The 21,882-nt window shown below is 36.4% G+C and overlaps 2 protein-coding genes across 5 annotated transcripts in view; both read left to right on the top strand.

Annotated features, from left to right (window-relative positions):
* Nucleotides 1-21,882, top strand: part of tns1b (tensin 1b) — a 793,111-nt gene that overhangs the window by 187,151 nt on the left and 584,078 nt on the right. The window contains exon 1 of one of the 4 annotated variants that reach the window (XM_051930509.1): nt 19,131-19,324. The exons of the other annotated variants lie outside the window; for them this stretch is intronic. Coding sequence (XP_051786469.1) covers nt 19,244-19,324 — 81 coding nt within the window. The 5' untranslated portion in view covers nt 19,131-19,243. Of the gene's footprint in view, nt 1-19,130; nt 19,325-21,882 lie in introns of those variants that run through there. 4 annotated transcript variants of the gene reach the window in all.
* zgc:92380 (uncharacterized protein LOC445086 homolog) overlaps nt 1-21,882 on the top strand; it is a 1,014,629-nt gene that overhangs the window by 624,374 nt on the left and 368,373 nt on the right. The window lies entirely within an intron of this gene.

Genomic DNA, 21,882 nt, shown 5'->3' with positions numbered 1-21,882 from the left:
ATGATCCTATCTGGAATCCTGTAACCCATACAAGGCTACAGGCTGTAAGGATCAACCTTTTTAAACTATAAAACCTAAGTTCTCTATGGAAGTCCTCCAGCTAAGTTGTTCTTGAGATTTTTTTCCTTTGTGAAGGAGTCTCTTCTGCTGGGATTTTAATTGAACAAATATACTTTTTGTTAGGCAGTAGCTGTGTAGTTTTTTGTTTGTCTTACACAATTCAGATATTTTTAAGCAGTCATCATGACCTTAATCAATATCAGTAAAGTCGAGAAGAAAACATCATTCTTAGTTTGGTTTATGGTTAGGCTTTTGTATACTAGAATAGCCAAGGATGACGAGATGTTTAGTCAAAACACTTGAATGAGAGATTTAGTCAATCAAACCAAGAACTGGTAAGGCTTATCTGCTGCTTTGACAGGAATTTCATAAGATTTAAGACTGTTTAGCCTATCAGCACCTCACTGTTAAATTTATTTCCCCTTTGGTTAAAAGTATCCTTATGTGCTCCAATTTTTGAGGCATCTGACAACTGACTATTAACTACCTCTGAAGTATTATTGCTATTTCCTTGTAACTTAATACCATATGTCTTCAGTTGACCTTTTTTCTGCAGTCCAATAAAAGACCTAAGTTAATTGACCTGCATTCTTTTGGTATGAGCAAAAAATTCACCAATTTATGTAGGCTGTTCCCGAGTGATAACTGAAGGTTTGTCCCACAAAACAATTAATGACTATTTTATTTTAATCTGTAACCTAGGTGGATCACTTTCTCTGTAAACTCCTTTAAATCTTTTCCCCAAATCCAATCCCAAAAGTTCATATTTTAGCTTATTGTTAAGCACATTTATGAAAATGGTATTAATGCCTTTAGGATCTATTCAAAAGTCACTGCAAGAATGTTTAAGACTATAAAATATTACATAACATAAGAATTCCTTCATTTATGTTCAGTTGGTGCTACACATTGACTGATCTTTATTTATTTATAAGGTGCATCAAAAACTGTTGACAACGCATCAAATTGATCATCCAAGCAAGACTTTAAACTTAATATACAGTGTCATAATGAACACAAAATTGAATGTAAAGTACACTGTTTCAACATTTTCAGGTAAAAATCAAATTGATGTAAATTGAGATTTAGGTTAAAAAGTTAAATAAAATTTCTGGTACCTGTGAGGCGACTTCTTCCTGTTGCTCAGTGACGCTAACTCCTTTAATTAAATGAGATTGTATAAAACACTTGTCAGATAATTTTAGTATAAGACAACAGGGGAAATGGACACAGTGGTCAGGAACATAGTAAAGGAAAGTCAAATTGGTCATTGAAGGTCAGCAGAATGTTTCCCCTCAGCATTGTCTGCAAAGTCATTCCAAACCCCACAAATCTGGTCATCTGGGTGTTGAGAGAAGACCTGGGCTGCAAGCAATGTGGAGAGCCATTCATTGAAAGAACAATAAAAGTATAACTGGATTTTTCTGAGTAAAACGTTTTTTAACTTTGTTCATACGCCAGGAATACTGTAATTATTCCTACTAAAAGCTGCATTTACAAAATATATTAAAGGTAATCGAGATATCGATATATGTTTAATAAGATAAATTGTAAAATCATGGAATTATAAATATTTTATCAACCTTTGAAATTCATTTATGAATTCAGTTTACTGTACCTAGAGAGGCATCACATACATAAATTTATGACAACAGGTACGATGCTTTTCACTGTCATTCACTTAAACAGTCTATTAATACACCGTTGCCACAATCCATCAACCCCAGCAATATAACTATGATTTATAATCGTGATTTAAATTGATTATATTTTATAATATCTAGTGGAGTACTTAGTAAGTGTAGCCATATTGGTACTTTATATAATAAAGATTGATTGACTGATTAGGTAACACAATTGTACTGTGTACAAGTAAGATGAAGTTTATAGATTACACATCTTTGTATGCTCACCATCATTTATTGTGGTATTGTTTCAGCTCTGGAAGAACCCATTACTTGAAATTTTATTAGGATAGCTTAAGTACATTAAAAAGAGGAATGGGGTAGAGGCAATCCATCCCTTTTTATTTATTTTCATTATACTGTAGCTGAATCCTTCTATCATTATTACATAAAAAAGCTATTTTCCATGTTTTGCCCGTTTTTTTTATAGATGATCCCAACTGCATAATGAATGCAACTAAAGTGTATACATGTAAAGCAAAATTACATGTTCTAAAAATTCTGGGAAACTAACAAGAGTATTTTCTACAGCTGTTTTTATTTTACCTCTGTATAGTTTTTACAGGGTAACTGTAGCCAGAATTAATGAAGAAATGTTTTCTTTTATGAACTGGAGACAATTGTATCATATGGTGTTTGAGTATCTTACATTCATCTGGCTCAACAATGTGCAGATTTTTTGATAAAATCAATTCTGCCTTTTGCATGTTAAAGTTGTTTTCATTATGTTTCTAAAACTAAATCCAGGCGTCATTCTTGAAATAAGATATATAAAACATCTGTTGTCCTTGAGCTGTAAATGAATGCTGAGTTGAGGTAAATTATAAAAGTAAGTTTTCCACAATGGTGTATTATAGAAATTGTCATAGAATGGGGTGTGGGATATGGCTGGCCTGTCACCCTGGCCAACACCCCCAGGCCGCCAGATGGAGCTGTCCCTGCTGCATGGAAGTGCCCCGAATACCAGCAGGGAATCATGGACGATGGAGTTTTCCTTTACAGCCCTGCTGGATATCACAGGGGCCAACAGATGACGCTGCAGGGAGGCCCAGAGAGGAGTTTGTGCCCTATAACCCGGAAGTTCGTCGTAGGCAAGTTCCGGGTTGAAGAAAAGGACTTTTTATCTGACCCGGAAGTGATAAGAAATCACATGGACTGTAGGATGGGAAACACTTCCGGGTCAGAAATATAAAAGGACTATGGGAAATCCAGACATGGAGCTGAGCTGGGTGGAAGGGTGGCAACGTGTCTGGAAGTGGAGGATTGGTTATTGTTTATTGATTATTGTTATTTATTATTATTGAGTATTGTGGAGAGGAGGGTGCTTTGTGCACTTATTTATAATAATAAATATTATATTTGGACTTTTACCTGGTGTCTGACGTCTAGTCTGAGGGTTCAAGGGGTCACGGAGACCTCTAGCTTTCACAGGGGTTTTGTGAAAACCCTTTACACCATAAACAAAATATAGACTTTTGCGTACCTTTTGCCTTCTGTCTTTCTAAATAGAAAAACAACAGGAACATATAAATATGAGGAGAAAAATACCATTTTAAATAAGCTGAAATGAAACAAATCCATGCTGCCGTTCTGGACCTGCTTACATTTTTTTCCTATCTGTCTGGTGTGGTGGCTTGGGGACTTCCCCACTGCTGTACAACACTTTAACCCATCTATTCTGACCTGTCATCACACCGTGGACTTGCTTTCTTTCACTTTCCAATTGTCCACCTTTCTCTTCCCATTGTTCTTCACTCTACAAACCTCAGGTCATAATGTAGCCTAATCTCATTTGGTGTCGCTTTTGCCCAAGCCGTGGACAAAGTGGCATTTACTCCCAAAGTAAACATTAAAAAAAACTGTCATAATTCAGTTCAGAGTTTCAGAGAGTTGGACCTTTGATGGGAAATATAAAAGTTGGATGTGGCACTACTGCATTGCAAGTCTCTCTCTCTCTCTCTCTCTGTCTCTCATGCACACACACACGCGTGCACACGCTGGGCCAATTTGTAGTCCTCGGGTAACTTAACAAACACATCTTTGGGAATGTGGGAGACCCATTAGAGTTCTCGGAGCAATATCCATGCAGACATAGGGGGAATGTGGAAATTTTACACAGCCAACATCGAGGCTTTGAATTTGAGCACAGGATTCTGTATATGTGAAGCAGCAGCACTCTCCATTATAAACCTTTTTAAATGATTGATTATGCAGTATAGAAGAGGTTGCTTAGACACATTCTGAGCCTACCATTTAGTGTTTATACACCAAAGAGCATTAATGATCACCAGCAAATTATAAACAGCATCATCTACTTAATTCTATCAAGCAGCCATTTATTGCAAGCACACATAGGAACCAAGCATTATGAATACTACAGTGTATTTTTTTAAAAATGTCTACCTGATCCCAGGCTGCATTCTGATAAACCTGGGATTTGCTTATTAACACATAAGTAAACAAAGAAATGTTACTTTTAAGCTTTAATCAGAGTTTCTGATCTCAGTGAGATACCTCACTAGAATGTATAAACTTGGTAAAGAGGAGCATAATAGTAATACAGAGTAATGACTCAGCTGTAGGATGAAACAAAATGTTGCTGTTTTCATAAGACAGTAAATTATGTGACCCATTATGAAGCATCTGAATTTGCCAAGGGATTATGGGTATATGCATGTGTGTTCCACATGGTAGACTTGTGGTGTGTCCTTCCTTAACACCTGATGCTGTTTGACTCCTTCTCAAGCTGCTTGAATATCCTGTGAAGAAGCATATTACAAAAATGAATCCATGGAAGGGTTGATGCAGTTTTCTATAACATTTCACATCACTCTAGTATTTGCTCTCAAGCAGACCATATTGGAGTTTCATGTAGGTCCTTGTGCAGATTAAAAAAATGTGTGCCATATGCTCATCATGCATTCCAAGTTTGATCGCTTCAAGCAATGCTTAAAGATGAGCCTACTGTGGTGTAGTTTTAAATCATTGCAGGTCTCCTGTTGCTAGATAAATAGTGCAGTCATTCATGTGTTTATCATATTCTACAAGAATTTTAGTTCAACAGTATGTATGCATAAAATATCATGAATAGAAATTCTCTCCCTTAAGGAGGTTAAAGAAAGAACCAGAAAAATACTTCCCACTCTCCTTTTTCGTATTTTCCCAAAGAATATAACTGAGATACTATAGATCTTTCTACAAGCACTTGTCTCCTGGTCCTTTCATGTGCTCTGCAAGTCTAAAATTAAGTCTGATATAAAATGTATTTTAACTTTGTTTTACTATAACAGACTGTCTGTCTAGATTATTTAATTTCTGTCTGCTTATGTATTTCAGCATAACCGGTTACAATACATGTGATGCCAGCCAACCTAGGATAGTGTGCCAGTCAATCACAGAACAAACACAACCATGCACACCAAATGTACATTGTGGTACTTTAAAGCAATTTAAAACACAGCCACACTCAAATAGTAGTAGTAACAGTTATAGTAGTAGCATTGTAACAAGTGTGGAATAAAGTGAAATTTTCACAACACTCCAAAAAAAATGTTAAATGGTGGATGGTTGGGTTAATGAGCTCACAATTTGTTACAACACAAATCTGAATAGGTATATATGTGTCCCACTGTCCATGTCCCAAACTTGCTTTTTCTGTGACAGAGTCAGGAGTATACATATGTAGGTAGCATCAAGTGCAAAGCATTGTAACCATAGCTGGACAAACCTATTCTTATCGGGCTAATTTAGACTCCTCATTTATCTTTTATGTCGAGTGAGAGCTGAATCTCATAGAGAAAACCTTCTTGGCAAATGGAGTAATGTTGAAATTTCACACAGGGATTGATGGTTCTAGAAATAAAATAGCATACACTAGGCTGTGATAGTGAAAGTCATATATATATTTTTTTAATCTTTATTTTGCCTTATACAATTTCTTGTATTAGGAATTTGTTTGTTTTTGCATACTCCTTGGGGTCAGAGCGCAGGGTCAGCCATTGTACAGCGCCTCTGGAGCAATTACAGGTTAAGGGTCTTGCTCAAGGGCCCAGCAGAGTACGATCTCTTTTTGGCAGTGACGGGGATTCGAACCGGCAACCTTCTGGATACCAGCACAGATCCAAAGCTACCATTCTCTTTGTGGAAACAGTTTTTTTTTTTTTTTTTTTTTTTTTTAACACACAAAGTATTTTTGAAGATCCATTCAGAATATCCATAGTTCAAAGTTATGATTCTTGTGATGTTGAAAGTGTAGATGGCCTTATGCTGCCAAAATAAAAAGAAATACAGAGCTTGTGTTCTTACTGAGCTGCATTGCATGTACTATGGAATACCAACTGTCCAAAAAGAAGCAAAATCCTTCAAGCATCTGTAGGAAAGAGTCATTACGTTCCAAGCTTGAACTCTTTTGAAAGTGTCCAGTCAGCCCCCCACTGTAATCCTAATTAATGAAGAAAGCACTCAATGCTGGTGCAGACTTTTTAACACAGAGAGGGACTGCTGACTAAATGCGACCTTACTGAGTATTTTTTTCTTTTCTGGAATTAATCTTCATCTATTGGCAGTTTAATAGCTCGGAGAGATGGTCTAGTCTGTTTTATTATTGGAGAGATCTAATCTATTTCTTCTCATTTAACTAATGACTTTAGATGTCATAAATTTAATGTTATACTGTGGAGACAAGCAAAGCATTATTTGTATTCTAACTTTCCTCATGGTTTGAACTTCTTAATATGAAAGCTGTGAGCAAGGAATGTTGACCACTGGGTCACCATGAGGCTGGTGACTATACGTCTTAATAAAATGTTAGGTTTTACTGTTTAACTAGTTTTTTTTTTTCATACTTTAAACCTGAAAAATTGTAATTAAAGTAATACAACTTAAAGTCAGAAATGAGAGTAATAGGTTCAATTACTAAGGAGGATACTGCTCATTTACTTGTATTAACAGTAACTGAAATATTATCAGAGAAAAAATTCTAAGGTCACCTTCAGGGTAATGGTTGAGCCATTTGGCTCTGTTAGTTTAAAGTGTAGCAAGATTAAAATAGGGACAGATCATTTCATGCCCTTATGTTTTACTTTTCATTTTACATATTTAACAGTGATTGCTTTCTACTTTCATATGTTTGTTTTCCTTTTAATATACATCTTTAGTTCTGCCTATATCTTTGAAGACATATGTATTTCATATAGAAAATTCTTTCTGCATTAAAGCTTTAAAGCTGAAATCCCTATTTGGATATATGAACTTTTCAACTCATGCTTCAAAACTCATCCCTGCTTGTTAAAACCAGTTGTTACTGGTTTGATAAAGAGGTAGATGTAATTAAATGCATATGTTTTGCATCAAGTAATTTTTTGGCTATTTTTAAGTATCATTCCACAAAGACGATCACATAATTAAGTTGAAATGAGTGCCATTTGTCTTTTGATCACTTTTGCAGAAGAAAGATGTGTGGGTATTATTCTAATGTGGTATTTTTCTTCACTTATACCGGTCTTCTTTGTTTATTTCTAACAAGAAGAATAACTTTTGTTTATGGTACTTCTTTTGATTTAAGTGTTCAATAAGAAAAAATCTTGTAATTATAGTCATTATGTAGACTGTACATACAGGCATAACCATCATAACACATACCAGAAGGTCAGTAAGCCAAGTCTAGTTAGTCGATCAATGAAGTCATTGCCAATAGTGCAGCTCTACCATTTAAACACCTTCCTCAAGAATCTTTGGCTTTTGGTTTATCATTTCTTAAGCTTCCTTAACGTTCTATTCATTTAATGTCAGAATATCTTAAGGCAGCATTCATAGACTATTCTACTGAAGGCAGCCATGGACTGTGCATTTCTGGTCATGTTTTCTCAAAGATTAGTTAATTAACTTGGCTTTGGCTTCAAATTGACTTTGTCTCTTTTCCGTATTAAAGATTACCATTGATCTCAAAGTAAGGAGATCTGAAATATCACCTCCATTCCTTTGGCAAGAACAGTCATTTATTCTTACCTGTGCAACAATAAGCCAGAATTGCACACATACATGGGCTTTATTTCCTCATCTGTAGCAATGTCTGAGCAAGTACAATGTGGAGCAACCCTCTTCTTTATCAAATAGATTTCTTCACATTATTTCCTCATGGGATGGACATTTCTGCCCAGTGCTTGGTGCACTAAATTTCTAATCTGCTTTGAAGAGCCTCTCTAACCAGAGTTTATTTTACAAACATTGACTATGTTCAGGCCACACTTTTTTAATACAGAAATAATGATGAAATGCTTTCTTCTTCCACCCATGGTTTGCATCTACATCTGTTCAAAGGTCTTGTCAGTTGATTCCCTTCATGTCATTTCACATCCAGATTTCAATTGACATTAGCTACAACTTTATATTGTGTGTATGTGTATGTGTGTATAGATATATAGATATATATACAGTATATTGGGACCACACTGGAATAGTTTGCAGCAATACGCTGTAGTCAGCTCATGCTCCCAACCTAAATAAGTAAAACAGCCACAGCTTTTTCTTAAATTTAACAATTACATTATAAAATGTGTGGATTACTTATAAGGACAGAACTCCATGTACTGTATGAGAAATAAAGTTTTGTTATAGAAATACACCATTTTATGGAAGTGACAGGTTAGATGCTGGCTTATTGCTTAATAGTGGTTCTTTCATCTTGCCATCTATCGGGTTCCATTGCTTGATAGGGTGATTCTTAAGTTTTTTCTGCTCACTGGTTGCTGTGCCTGAATTTTAGAAGTAACACTCAAATTCCCAGCATTTATAAATCTTTTTATTCCTCTTTTCAATTTTGACCATTTTTTACAATTAGACAATTTTATGATATATTTTACTCTAACAGGACTTTCTAAATTTAACATCCAGACTTATTCTTTACTTACCGGTAGCTTTGGCTTTTATGAAGCAGTCTTTGTTATTTTAGAATCGTCATGATATTTAGTGCCTTAGTCAATTTCCAACTGAGTACTTTTAATTTTGCAGTGATCCACCTTGAACCAGTTACGATTTGTGAACATATTAAGAAAACTACATCATCAGAGACATATTGTGGATTGCTGATTATTCTGCAGTTAATATTTCACTGTGACTATTCTGATATTCTGCACTTCTTTTAAATTATTTGAAAATAGAGGTTTTTAGAAAAGGTGAATGTTCAGTTAGTCCAATAATTATTGGTGAGAATTACATTAAAACGCTAAGGCCTGTCTGTGTCGAGTTCCTCAGAGCAATTTTATTGGTCTCATTTTCTTGGTCAGTTTGGCTTTGGCAACACTATCAAAAGAAGTATGAGTGTCAAGAGGAGATGATTCTGACTGAATGTGTCTGTATAACTTTTCCTGCGGGTATTCAAGTGTTCCTCCGTCATTCTCAAATACAGTACTTGCAATTTCAAATTGTTCCTGTTAGCATGTGTAGACTCAGCAATGAACTGGTGCACTGTCCGTGGTTATCTGCCTTGCATTGAGTTCCCTTGGAATTTGCTCTGGCTTCCCACAAGCTTGAATTGAACATAAAAATGTTTATGAATGGTATGTTAGTGTGCAGTTGTTACTTCTGTTGCCTCACAGCTCCTGTAGATTGGGTTCAGTGTAGAATGTGAATGTTGTCTCCAAAGCTTCCAACATAGGATCTGATCCCCATGGCCCTTGTCTTGGTGTTATCAGTCTAAAATATAGCATCTTCCACAGGGATGGATTTTCTCTAGTACACTAGTTTTCTCTCATATTCTAAAGATGTGTGTGCTTTATTATTGCCTCTAATAATAGACAGATTTACTGGATGTGAATGTGACTCTTGTATAAGCACTGTGTATATCCTGTTTGTACTCCAGCTTTCTCCCACTATCCAAAGATATTACAGAACTATTAGAGATTCTTTTTCTCAAAACTAATTTGTGTGATTAGTCCCAAAGCCGAAAGGATTTAAATTAATGGAGGTCAGTACACTTAGTTTCAGGACTGCTTGATTTTAGTACAAGGTTAGGAAGTGGCTTATTAGCCTCCATAAACTGTGCCCACTCTGAACTCTTTCTGGCCAGTGTGGAATGTCATCTGTTGAGCGAAGCTTCATATCCATGTAACATGTACTCAGTTCAGCAGATGGTTAATCCTATGTATATGCCTTTGGGATATAAGATGGACTTGTAGTACTCAATTTCTGGAGTTTCACTTGTAACTTAAAAAAAAAAAAAAAGCTTGCAGCTTTTTATTCATTTAACAGAAACAAGCTGTTGATATTAGTTGTATATATGATGCATTGCAAAAAAGATTGTAAAATCTTAAATCCACTCAGATTATGAAGAGTAGCAAAAAAAAAAACCTACAAACACTTGGTTGCATATTTTCAGTGAATGCTAAATTTGTTTGAATATGTTTTAATATGCTCTTACTCCTTGCAATCTTGACTGACTTCATTATTCAAGAAAATGACTGGATGGTGGTTTCAGGTGTTGTACAGGTACAATTTGGTTCTCTTTAATTACCGTATATATACTCGCGGATAAGTCGGGACTTGATTTTATCATATAATTTCTGGTATTTTATGTCGGTCATATAAGTCGAATGCGGAAAACTCACGCTATTGGTCCAAGAGATTAGGATATGCTAATGCCCACCTGAAAGAGTAACCACAGAGCGCACCTCCTTTTTTTTTTTTCCCCCTATGTATTGTGTCTACATGACCACATGGTAATACCCAAACTATTCCGAAGCAACGTTTGCACTGTTTTGTGCTTTTTTGTATCTCACAGCCTCATACACCTTTATCGTAAGAGCATCCCTTATCTACGATGGAGTGTTCGATCAGAAGAAAATATGAAGCTGGTTTTAAATTAAATGTCGTTGAAGTAGCAAAAGAAATTGGTAACTGTGCTACTGCAACAAAATTCGATGTGTCTAAGAAACTGATGTAAGATTGGAGGAGGCAAGAAAAAAATGTCGCATTTTTGAACAGGCGTATAAGTCGGGGTTTGGTTTTATGATTGATTTTTCAGGTTTCAAGACCCGACTTATACGCGAGTATGTAAGGTAAATGCTTGCTTTAAGGCTAGTGCTCTATAAATGTATATATTTTCACCCAAAGCATTCTTTCATTGTTCTTAAACTATGATGATTTATCCACACAATTGTACATATATTTTGAAGTGAACCTTTTAAAACTATCTGCTTTTGGCTGTAATGAAGAGGAAAAAAATATAAAAATATAGAACAACATGCTTCAGAAAAGGAAAAAAAATTGTTCAAATTGTCGTCTTGAAAAGTGAAACATTCAATCAACAATTTTATTTTTTATTTCTAAGAAACAAAGAGAGCTAAAAATGGAGGGTTTGGAGGCAGAGCAATCAAAGTTGTTAAAGAGGATTGAAAATGTTTGAAAATCAATTAGGTGATATGCATGGGCATTTGATAAGGTGAAAGTTAAAAGAACTAAGAGTTAAGTTTTTCTTTCATTGAGTGTTGAGAAAAGGTTTATATTCTCCCTTTCCTTTGCTAGGTGTCTTTGAATCTTTGTGAAAATGAATTGAAAGAAAATTATATATTATGATGAGGGGAGGTGATATATCCTGCATAGTATGGCTTGTTTTCAAACAGCTTAGAAAGTTTGTTTTTTTTTTCAAGAACTATTGAAAAATGTGTCCAGAATATGCTGTAATGTATGCCACTGGGTAAGTATGAAGCCCTCTGGATAATCTTCAGTTGCCAACAGAACCACCTAAATCAGTGGTGTTGGACATCTTGTATATTTACAAGTGATGCATTAACTTCTGTTGCAATGGAAACCCTGTGGTATTGAGAATCACTTTAGAATGTGAAGAGAACTTCTTGTGACTAATTAACCTAGAAATGATTACACCAGCAATAAAGCAAAGGGGCAGATTAACGGTATTCGTGTACATGATACAGGGATTACCAATAAGTAGATGCACATTTACTAGGGTATAATAAATTAGTCCCTGCAGTGTGACGAAACAGAGATGTGCTCCTGTTATTGAATTCCTTTTGTTGATAAAAAAGTACTAACAGGGCTGTGGAATACAGGGTGTCACCCTACTGGGCACCCTACGATTGCAAGAATTTGCTCTTGCTTGATTTAGGTCTTCAAAGGACAGATTGCTTAAAAGTTATGGGAAGAGGCATTCTTTTTTTTGGTTTGCAAGCCTCATTCAGTTTTTGTAGGGATGTTATCTGAGCCTCCAGCTCTTAGCTGAGCTATACAAGATATTCATGAATTCTCACGTGATTGGAATATCCAGAATAGGATTTGAAATATGTCATTTAATTATACAGTATGTGTTATGGTCCTATTTTTAGTGCTTCATAAAGAGTGAAGTGAAGCTGTACTGTAATACAGTGCAAAGAGTTTAATTTTAAGGAAGTAACCCAGAATATCGTATTCTTTTGTGTTCCTCACTGATGTTACTCATTAAAGTGTAATGCTTAAAAATGCATAGTGTTTATGTTCTTTTATATTATAAAGTTTGTAATATAGTTTTGTTATCTGTACGCCATATGTGGGATTTGGATTTTAGTTAGACCTTGACTTAAATTAAATGAGCTTGAGAATTGCATATTATGCTGTGTACCATATGTTAATGCATTAAAGACACAGCCACAATTAGTCTTGGCTGCAGTATTAAAAATTAAACATAAATATTTCACTACTGACTATATGTATGTTTACAGCCACATATGCAAGACGATCAGGGGGTGGCACAAACTGCTTTTGTCCTTGCCTCAGATGTTTATTAATGGTTATATTCACACTTTGTCCTTAGCAAAATCAGATGTCAGACTTCACGGTGAACCTGGCTAATCATGACGTGTCATTGTCTACCACAGAAGCACAGGAAATGGCACTGCAAGGAAAACAATAATAATAATGCAAAGGATGGCTTAAACATTCCTGCTGATAAATTTATAAGTTTATTGGGTTTATAGGGTCACGACTGACACAAGCACAAAGTACAGTGAAATTTTTACTTGTTTGTGCTAGTCAACAAGCAGTGTTTTGCCACTCCTTGGTACTATGATTAGTGAGTTTTTGATTATCTTCCTTGCCTGAAAAATCACTGTACATTATTATACCATTACAAAGAGGATACTAACAAGTGGTAATGAATCAGTATTTACTGATGCTAATTTACTGTACAATTACTGTATGTAGCCACTATCCTATAAATAGGTAATTATTATCACTGTCACCCTGCAACCCAATAACTGAATTAAATGGATTTGTTATGCTGTAATAGTAATACTATTTCTAGACATGAAATACAACCACAGTAACCAAAAAGACTCACAGGAAGTGTTTTACTAACTAATTTAACACAGGCTAGAATCACATTGAAGAAGTGACACAAAAAAATGCAACTATATTTCTATGGGACATTTTACTGTCATTAACATGGTGTCAAAGTAAAAGTTGCAAGAAAAAAATCATCAAACAAATAAGATTAGAAATGTGCAAACGAAATTCCAAAAAATAGTAAATGAGAATCAATATTCACTTACTTAACACAGATATACAAGTAATAGATAAACGAGAGTCCATTTTTATAATTGTTTTTAACTCTCGAACGATAAGTTCCAATACTCTTGTCAGATGGCCTGGGAGGATAGGCGGGGGGAAAAATCGAGTGGTTGCGAGGACAAGACAAAACTTTTTATTCTGCTGGAATCCAGGCACTTCCATGCAGGTGGCGCAAGTACATTGAGAAGAGTGAAGACTACATTGAGAAATGACATTATCAGTTTTGTTAAGGTTTGTTCCATTTTCTAATAAATCCCATTTTCTAACTTTAGCTTGACTCCCCTCATAGTATGGGTTACATTTATTTTAAATAATTTGAAGTGTTAAGCTAAAAACAATGTTTATAGATGTGGTCTCAGCCTCTGTTTACTGTACAGATATTAATGAGAAGTGCTAAACCTAAATGCTTAATTTGAAAGATGAGAAGGACCCCAAACCGAATGGAAGAAGCAGTAATCTTGTTCCCTGAAAGGCAAAACTAGAAGCTGTCCTAAATTTACACTAAGCAAGCCCAACAAAGAATAAACATTTTAAACCTATGAGAAAGCTGTGTTCTTATTTTAAGTGCAACTTAGAGTAGTATGTTAAGAGGTTTTGAAGAACTTCTCAAATAAACCACAGACAGAAATTTGTTTTGCCAGGTTTAGAAGGTAACTTTTTAAAAAAAAAAAATTAAAAAAAAAAGATAATTTCGATGAGTCAGGAGAATGTAGTTCGAGAGTTGGTTACTTTATATTAAGAGCATCATTTTTTTTAATCTTTTTTTGAATTTATTGAAAGTATAGAACATTCCATGCAATCAAGTCAAACTTAACAACTAAATTCAAATCAACTTCCACCCATGCAATAGCAAGGAAGGCCAACAGCCAGAGCAAAACCTGTTGAGAGAAGTAAAGAGAGAAAGGAGTCTTTTTCCCCAATATAAATCCTTTGTCTAAAATATTATTTATTTACTTTCTACCAGTTTTTAAAAACGTTTTGAACAGATCCTCTAAGTGAGAATTTTATTTTTTTCCAGTATCAAATAGTATATAACATCAGTTGCCCACTGCCTTAAGAGGTGGATTAGGATTCTTCCAGTTGAGCAAGATAAGTCTACGTGCTAGTAGTGAAGTAAAGGCAATTGGTTTGTTTGTATTTCTTCACTTTAAGCCCATCTGGAATACACCAAACACAGCTATTAATGGGTTAGGAGGGATTCTGACACCCAGGCTGTCTGATAGGTATTTAAAGATTTTCATCCAGAATGATGTTATTTTGGTGCATGCCCAAAATATGTGGCCTAGTGAGGCTAGAGCTCGATTGCAATGTTTGCAGGTTTGATCTTGCCCTGGAAACATTTTGGACAATTTTAAACGAGATAGATGTGCTCCATAAAAGGCTTTAAGTTGAATTATTGAATGCTTTGTGCATATGGAGTTAGAGTGAATTCTGTGCATGGCTCCCTTCCACTCTATTTCTGAAATATTGAGTAAGAGATCCTTTTCCTACTGTACCCAGGGATCTTTAAAAGGAAGGGACTTTAAAATGTTTTTATATATTGTAGAAATGCTGTCTGAGTCCCCAAGACTCATCAATATCTCTTCTGGAATAGAAGTAGGTGGGAGTTGAGGAAAATTGGGCAAATTTCATTTAGCAAAGTTTCTAATTTGGAGATAGTGGAAAAATTGTGTTGATGGGAGATTACATTTGGAGTGTCATTTGTTTATAGGATGTAAACACATTATTTATATTCAAATCTCTAAATGATGTAATTCCATATGTTTTCCAAACATTAAAAACGGCAAGTTCAAGAGGGTGGGAAGAGGTGGTTATCATGTAATGGTGCTAGAGATAAAATATTCTCTAACATAAAGTGCTTCCTACATTGGTTCCATATTCCTGAGTGAATGAAGGACAATTAGGTTGTTAGTATATTGATGATACCTTGTATTTTAACCCTAAGCTATGCTAATTCGCCTTAGCCTTAGTTTAACATACCCAGATAATTGTTTTAGAGGGTTCTTTCACTAGTTTGAGGGTCAGAGCACCACATACATCAAGTTATCTGATTATTGTTGAGTAGGTAAGAAAAAATCTATTTATGGCAGGATGGTGGTTCCATGTTAGAGATGCTGTATCCTGCACCCAGTAGTTGTCAATGTAAAGTTTGCACATTCTCCTTGTGTCTGCATGGGTTTTTGTTTAGATTCTCCACTTTTCAGATGTCAGTGTCCTTGCAGGATGCTGCATATTGTTTTTGCTACTGAAGTCCACAACTACAATATGGCTTATGTCATCACTAGACTGATGCTGTCAAATGCCAGCACCCAGTGTCACAGGTGTCTGCGTCTCTGTAAATAGAAAAGAGATGTGAAGAAAGAAATATTTAACATAATATAGGGGGAAGTACCCAGGCTAGTGCTAGGTTTTCTTGCTTTTTTCTGATATTTAGAATTTGACTTGTTTGTCCCTTGTGGTTTTATTGTTTGTATTGTTTTGGTTTGAGTTTTCTTACTCAGACCTTTTCCTATGCCTTTTAAAACATTCTTTTATCTCCTCCTCACATTCCTTACAATAATACATTGTCCTTTACACCTTTGATGGATTGGTGCCTCATCCAGAGCTGATACTTGTACGTTGTATCTGTTCACTGGAACTCTGAATTAGATTAAGCAGATGTGAGACTGTGTGAACCACTAGGGGGCATTGCAACACCTCAAACCCCAGGCACAACCACACAGACACATGTCCTGTGTTCAAATACAAGATTAATTGACAACAGTACCTTACAAAGGCTTCTTAGTCGTTGCATAAACACAAGCATTCTCTTCTCTCTCTTCTTTTTCTGTCTTTTATTCCTCTACTCCTCCCAGGTTAGTTTTGTCCTTGCACCAGCTTGCCTCGATGAGGTTGAGTGGCTTCTTTTATCTTGGACCTGGGAGTACTTCTAGTGCTAGGGCACAGCCTGTTGGGAGCACTTCAGGGTCAAATGGAAGTCCCACAAAGTAGGTATCTCAGATTCCAGCTACACCCACGAAACCCAACACAGCTGCTTTATGGAACTACAGTTTCCAGGATGCCTTGCATCTGTCTCTAGAGGAAACGTCGTCCCAGAATGCTGCCACCTAGTGGCAGGATATCTCTCCCATCCATCATCACACTGGCTTCCTGGCCAGGTAAGGATCTTCAGGCCATCCCTGCTGGGATGCCAACATGTCCACCTGCATATTGGCATCTTTTGTTGATCTTCTGGCAAGGACAGGGAACATCCCGCCATTTTTTATGCCCACTCATTGCCTTGTCCTCACAGCCAGGTAAGGGATTGGAACCCATCCTGATAGGGAAGTCAGCTCATGTGTGAATTTTTTCCTTATCTCTGCCTTCCTCTTTCTCTCTTTCTGCACAATACAGCTTTGCTCTTGGGCATATTAAGTCATCATCTCTCAAGTGAGACTGAAGGATTGTAGAGGAGATGAAAATCTGATGTTTGAATCCAGGTGTGACATGTTGACCACGCATTAAAATTCTCATTAGAATCACCACACAAGTTTTGGTTACCCCTGGACAACTAGAAGTGGTTTTACTGTTAAGTGAAAGTGTGTAGGAGCAGCAACAGCTCAGATACAAAATAGTAGACCACCCAAAGTCACTGAGCGGGGCCGCCAAGTGCTGAAGCTCATGGTGTGTAAAAATAACCTATTCTCTGTGGCATCACTCACAACAAAGTTAAAAATTGACTCTAGAAGAAACATCATCGCAACAATTGTGCCTTGGGTGCTTCATGAAATGTGTTCCCATGGCTGAGCAGCTGCACACAAGTCTAAGATCACTATACGCAATGCCAATCATTGGCTATAGTGGCGTAAAGCAGCAGTTTTCAACCTTTTTTTTTTGAGCTGTGGACCGCTTGAAGTATGAATAACTTCATTTGGACTTTGACAGGGGAGCGTCCATATTTATTAAAATTAAATTGTTGAACCACAAATTAAATATGTGACCCCTGCCCTTGCAGTTTCGAGTGACCAGGTTTATTAAAATTAGATATGTGAGCAAGGCGCAGTGGGTGGTAATCCCACTATGAGTTTCTGGCATCCAGATTTACTAACAATACAGCAGTTAGCAGTGAATGCCTTGCCTAATTTTCGCACAATTGGTTCCAATTGGGAAACTCTGTTGCAAAGTACACCACCATTGGACACTAGAGTGATGACTCATGCTTGACTTTTTGACAGTCAGATGGTTGAATCTGAGTTTGCCAGATGCCAAAAGAGCGCTACCTTCTGGATTAAGCAGTGCATACTGTAAAACTTGGTCAAGAATAATGAGCTGAGGGTGTTTTTTAGGGTTTCTGTTTTTTAGGGTACTGTTAATGCTATAGCATGCAAAGACATTTTAGACATTTGTGTGTTTCTGCCTTTGTGGCAACAGTTTGGGGAAGGCCTGTTTTCTGTTCCAGCACGATTATACCCCTGAACACAAAGCCAGATCCATACAGACACAGCTTGACAAGTTTGCTTAGTGGATCTCAAGTGGCCTGCACAGTGCCCATATCTCAGCCCTACTCAGCACCTTCAGGATGAATTGGATTATCAGTTGTGACCTAGGTCTTCTTGCGCAACATCAGTACTTGATGTTTTCTTCATCTCGCCTTATACAATTTCTTGTATTAGGAATTTTTTAGGTTTCGCATACCCCTTGGTGTCAGAGCGCAGGGTCAGCCATTGTACAGCGCCCCCTGGAGCAATTACAGGTTAAGGGTCTTGCTCAAGGGTCCAGCAGAGTAGGATCTCTTTTCGAACCGGCAACCTTCTGGATACCAGCACAGATCCTTAGCCTCAGAGCCACCACTTCTACCTTACAAATGGTCTTTTGTCTGAATGGGCACATATTCCCAGAGACCTACTCTAAAATCTTGTGGAAAGCCTACAAGGAAGAATGGAAGCTGTTATACTCGCAAAGAGTGGACAATTCCATATTAATGCCTGTGGTTTTGGACTGGGAAGTCCAATAAGCTCATATAGGTGTGATAGTCAGTTGTCCACAAATGTTTGGCCACATAGTGAATAAACTGCAAATATCCAGTCTGTAGCTGATTGTGAATGAATACCCTTGGGGGAAAAATGAATGAAAATAACAGAAGCTAAAGTGTGTCCCATTGAAGCCTTTGTGGAAAAACAGCTCTTTTTCCCACCAATTGAGTTTTCTTTTCCTGTGGATGGCCAGTGAAAATCTTGGAGACTTTTAACCCTAGCAGGTTAAAACTGTTAACTTACAAGGTAGTATAATTGTATAGTTCCATTCTTTTAAAGAAGGAAGAGAAAGTTCACTAATAATATTTAATTATAGATATTGTTATCTGCAGTTATTTCTATCATATGCACACAATCTGCAGAGAATTATAAAAGTTATTTCCTTGAGCCTTCTGTACCAGAAACGAAACAAATAATCAAATTTTTACTTGGATGACATTCCTTGAAAGCCGTCTATGATTTCTCCAAATTATGAGATTGAATAAAATAGAAAGGGATTAAAATGATTCCAGTGTTCATGAAATATTGTGGAAGGGAAAAGGAGCTCTAGAACCTTAGTTAAGGACACGTGATATGAAAGAAAATCTCAATGAAATAGACAGAGTGAGGAGCTGGAAGGAAGAGAAGGAGAGGAGGGGCTTGCTGGGAGACACGAGGGGGAGATTATTTTTTTTTTCTTTTCAAGTAAATGAGGCCCCATCTAGACACCGCCCCCCTCGCTTCTGAGGAGTTGAGTTGTCTGACCCCTAAAAGCACAGGAAAGTTTCAGAAAAAAGAGAGAAAGGGAGTGAGCCAGAGAGGATAACTGCAGCAGTTCTGAGAACTCCTGACAGAATGTCATGGATCTTTATTTCCAAAGAAGGAACAGAGTGGAATTACTAGGAAACTTTTCCAGGTTGATGAAAGGTTGAAAAAGAGGTCTCCTTGAGGATGCCGTCTGTGTCAGTTAGCTTGCCCCCTGGGCTAGCTGGCCAGGCCAGAACTTGGGTTTGTTTGTCCTGCATGTTCTGGGTAAGTGCGGTGTTTACTTGCAGTTTTTAGTGATGTGTGCAGGGTGAGGCTGAAGTGCATTAGAAGGAGCAGTGAGGTACCGTAACTGATAGAAAGGATGACTTGTATCTGGCTGTTGCATTCATGCACTACTGCCTGCTGTGCTTATTTATAGGGAATCTGTCTGTTTGGCTGTTCTCCTCAACTGTTCAGCTCTTGTAATAAACTGGGCAGTGAGACATTAACAAATACAGTTGGGACGCATTGCAAAGTAATATTTGTGTGTCAATTTTGGCGTACGTAGTTACAGGTAACATTGGACCGGTGCATGTTTATTAAGACATACATGTCAAGTTCAATGCCAAGATATCTAAATGTGTGTGTGTTTTTGTTAATAAGCAGAAACTAGAAATCTAACGCACTCATCTCAGGTAATTGCAAATGAACACCATGTAATATATCCATATGCTATTAAAACTTACTGTGAATGTTAAACTTCTGATGAAAACTTTGTTGCCTTGCAAGAACGTAAACAAATGTAAAAGACCAGAATTCATTTTATTGCTTCCTCACTATTTTATGCACTCTGGCAATATTATACATCTTGCAAGTGACAGTTTCTTGAGTACTTAAGACATCTTCAGTATGCTGTGGTCATTGTTTAGCCTGTTTGCAGATGTTGGCACTTTGTCTAAAACTTAGTCAAAACTTTCCAAAATCAGACAAACAGGTTAAGACCGAAAGTCTATTATATGAAACATTTTATTCTGAGTTTATTTTTCAAATCATTCAGAGAAATGCAGTGTGTACTATATTTTTTACTGTACTGCCCGAGTAGTGGTTTTCTGTTTTTTAAATTTTGTGTTTTTCTTAAACGCAATTGTTTCTTATGCAGTGGTACATGCATTCATCCCACATGGAGCTGCATTATTTTTTTCCACTGTTTAAGGACTGTTATACAAATATATTTATTTAAGAACCCTGGCAAAAACCACTGAGACAGTAGCCCCATTGACAAAAGGGTGCAAGCACAGAATAAAAGACTATTATGCAAAAAACATATCCTGAATGCATTCCAGCAGTTGAATACATAAACAATTCAAATTAGCATAAAGAGCAACATAATGAAAAGCATGAGGTGCTAGAACCAGTGCGGCTGACGTCTTGACTAAAAGCATCATTTCATGAAAAACTAGTGATCTTTAACTATTTACTAGTCACACTAGCTAAAAAAAATATATATATAAAGAATTCCTGGGGCGGTAATAGAAATTCTATATATTTTCCCTTTCTTTTTTTTAAGTAAACGTAGCACTTACATATAGTGCTTGTAATTATCCAGTCAATTTGCTTTATTTTATATAACATCATTCATAAAGTAGAGCATCACAATGCAGTTTACAAATAAAAAATATGTTTCAAAGTAAGAGATCTTTCCATTTCTTATTAGAATGTAGGGCATTTATTTTGGTTCCTCAGCATCAGGCTTACTGTTCACAAAGAGGAATTTTTTTTTTTTTAAATATGATGCAACATACAATAAAGGTTGCCTTTATACAGTATAAATAGTACTCGATATTGTACTGAAAAGTCAAGATCTAAAAGAGAAGTGACTACTAACCCAAAATGCAACAAATGCATTAGAAGTTGATTTCTTGGTGCTTTTTCCTTTTTGCTGTCATGAACTGTACCAGTTCCAAGCAGAAAATGAAGCAGACATCTGCTGGACTGGCCCCATCATGCAAGACATTTACAATATAAAACTTTCTTACCACTTGCATTTCCCGTTTTGCTTTTGAAGGTGACCCCTATTTCATTAATATAGATTAATATAGTTGAGTATCTGGTGCGATGGCATCTCCTTTCAGAATCTTTCTAGTTCTCTGATCTTGTTTTGTTTATATACCCATTTATACTCCTGATGGCCTCCAACAGCTCACTGATTCACTGGGAGTTAGGGAATAATTTTAAGTCTGAATTAAATAACCAAGAAATTGGTTTTGGGATTCATTAACTGCTGTTCGTTATTTAAAAATTGATATTAACTGCATATTTTCCTATAGTGATGGATTAATAGGCTTATTTCGCTTTATACAGTAGACTGGACTAGCGGGGGGAACTTTGTGTTTTTTGATGCAAATTTTTATTATATTAAACTTGTTTAATCTTGACATGAATTACTCATCCACATCTTACACCTTGACTGTGTGATTTTTCTAAGTGCCATGGATGCTTTGAGCACTGCCTCCTATTGGATTAACTGAGTTAAGTCTCATGAGGTGGAGGCTTACAGTATAATCCATTGATTTCTATAGTACACTAATATCAATATTCAATAAAGGAGAATTTTTCCCTTTCATAAACATTATTTATTTTAGCATTACCTAAGGCCACCCTGGTTAAAAATGATACTGTTGGTGAGAAATCAAATTCTAAAGTCATATCATTCATGCTATCTCCCTAAAGAAGCGTTTAGAGATATTGGAACAATTTAGCTGTTAATTAAGCACAGTAAGTGGATAAATACAGTATGCTTTGTGAGGAAAAGGGGGCACCACTGAGCCCCAAACACACATACA

The sequence above is a fragment of the Erpetoichthys calabaricus genome, chromosome 8 (genome assembly GCF_900747795.2).
Source record: "Erpetoichthys calabaricus chromosome 8, fErpCal1.3, whole genome shotgun sequence".
Classification (NCBI taxonomy): domain Eukaryota; kingdom Metazoa; phylum Chordata; class Cladistia; order Polypteriformes; family Polypteridae; genus Erpetoichthys; species Erpetoichthys calabaricus.
Note: the sequence above shows the minus strand (reverse complement) of the source record. Positions and strands in the feature narration are given on the sequence as shown.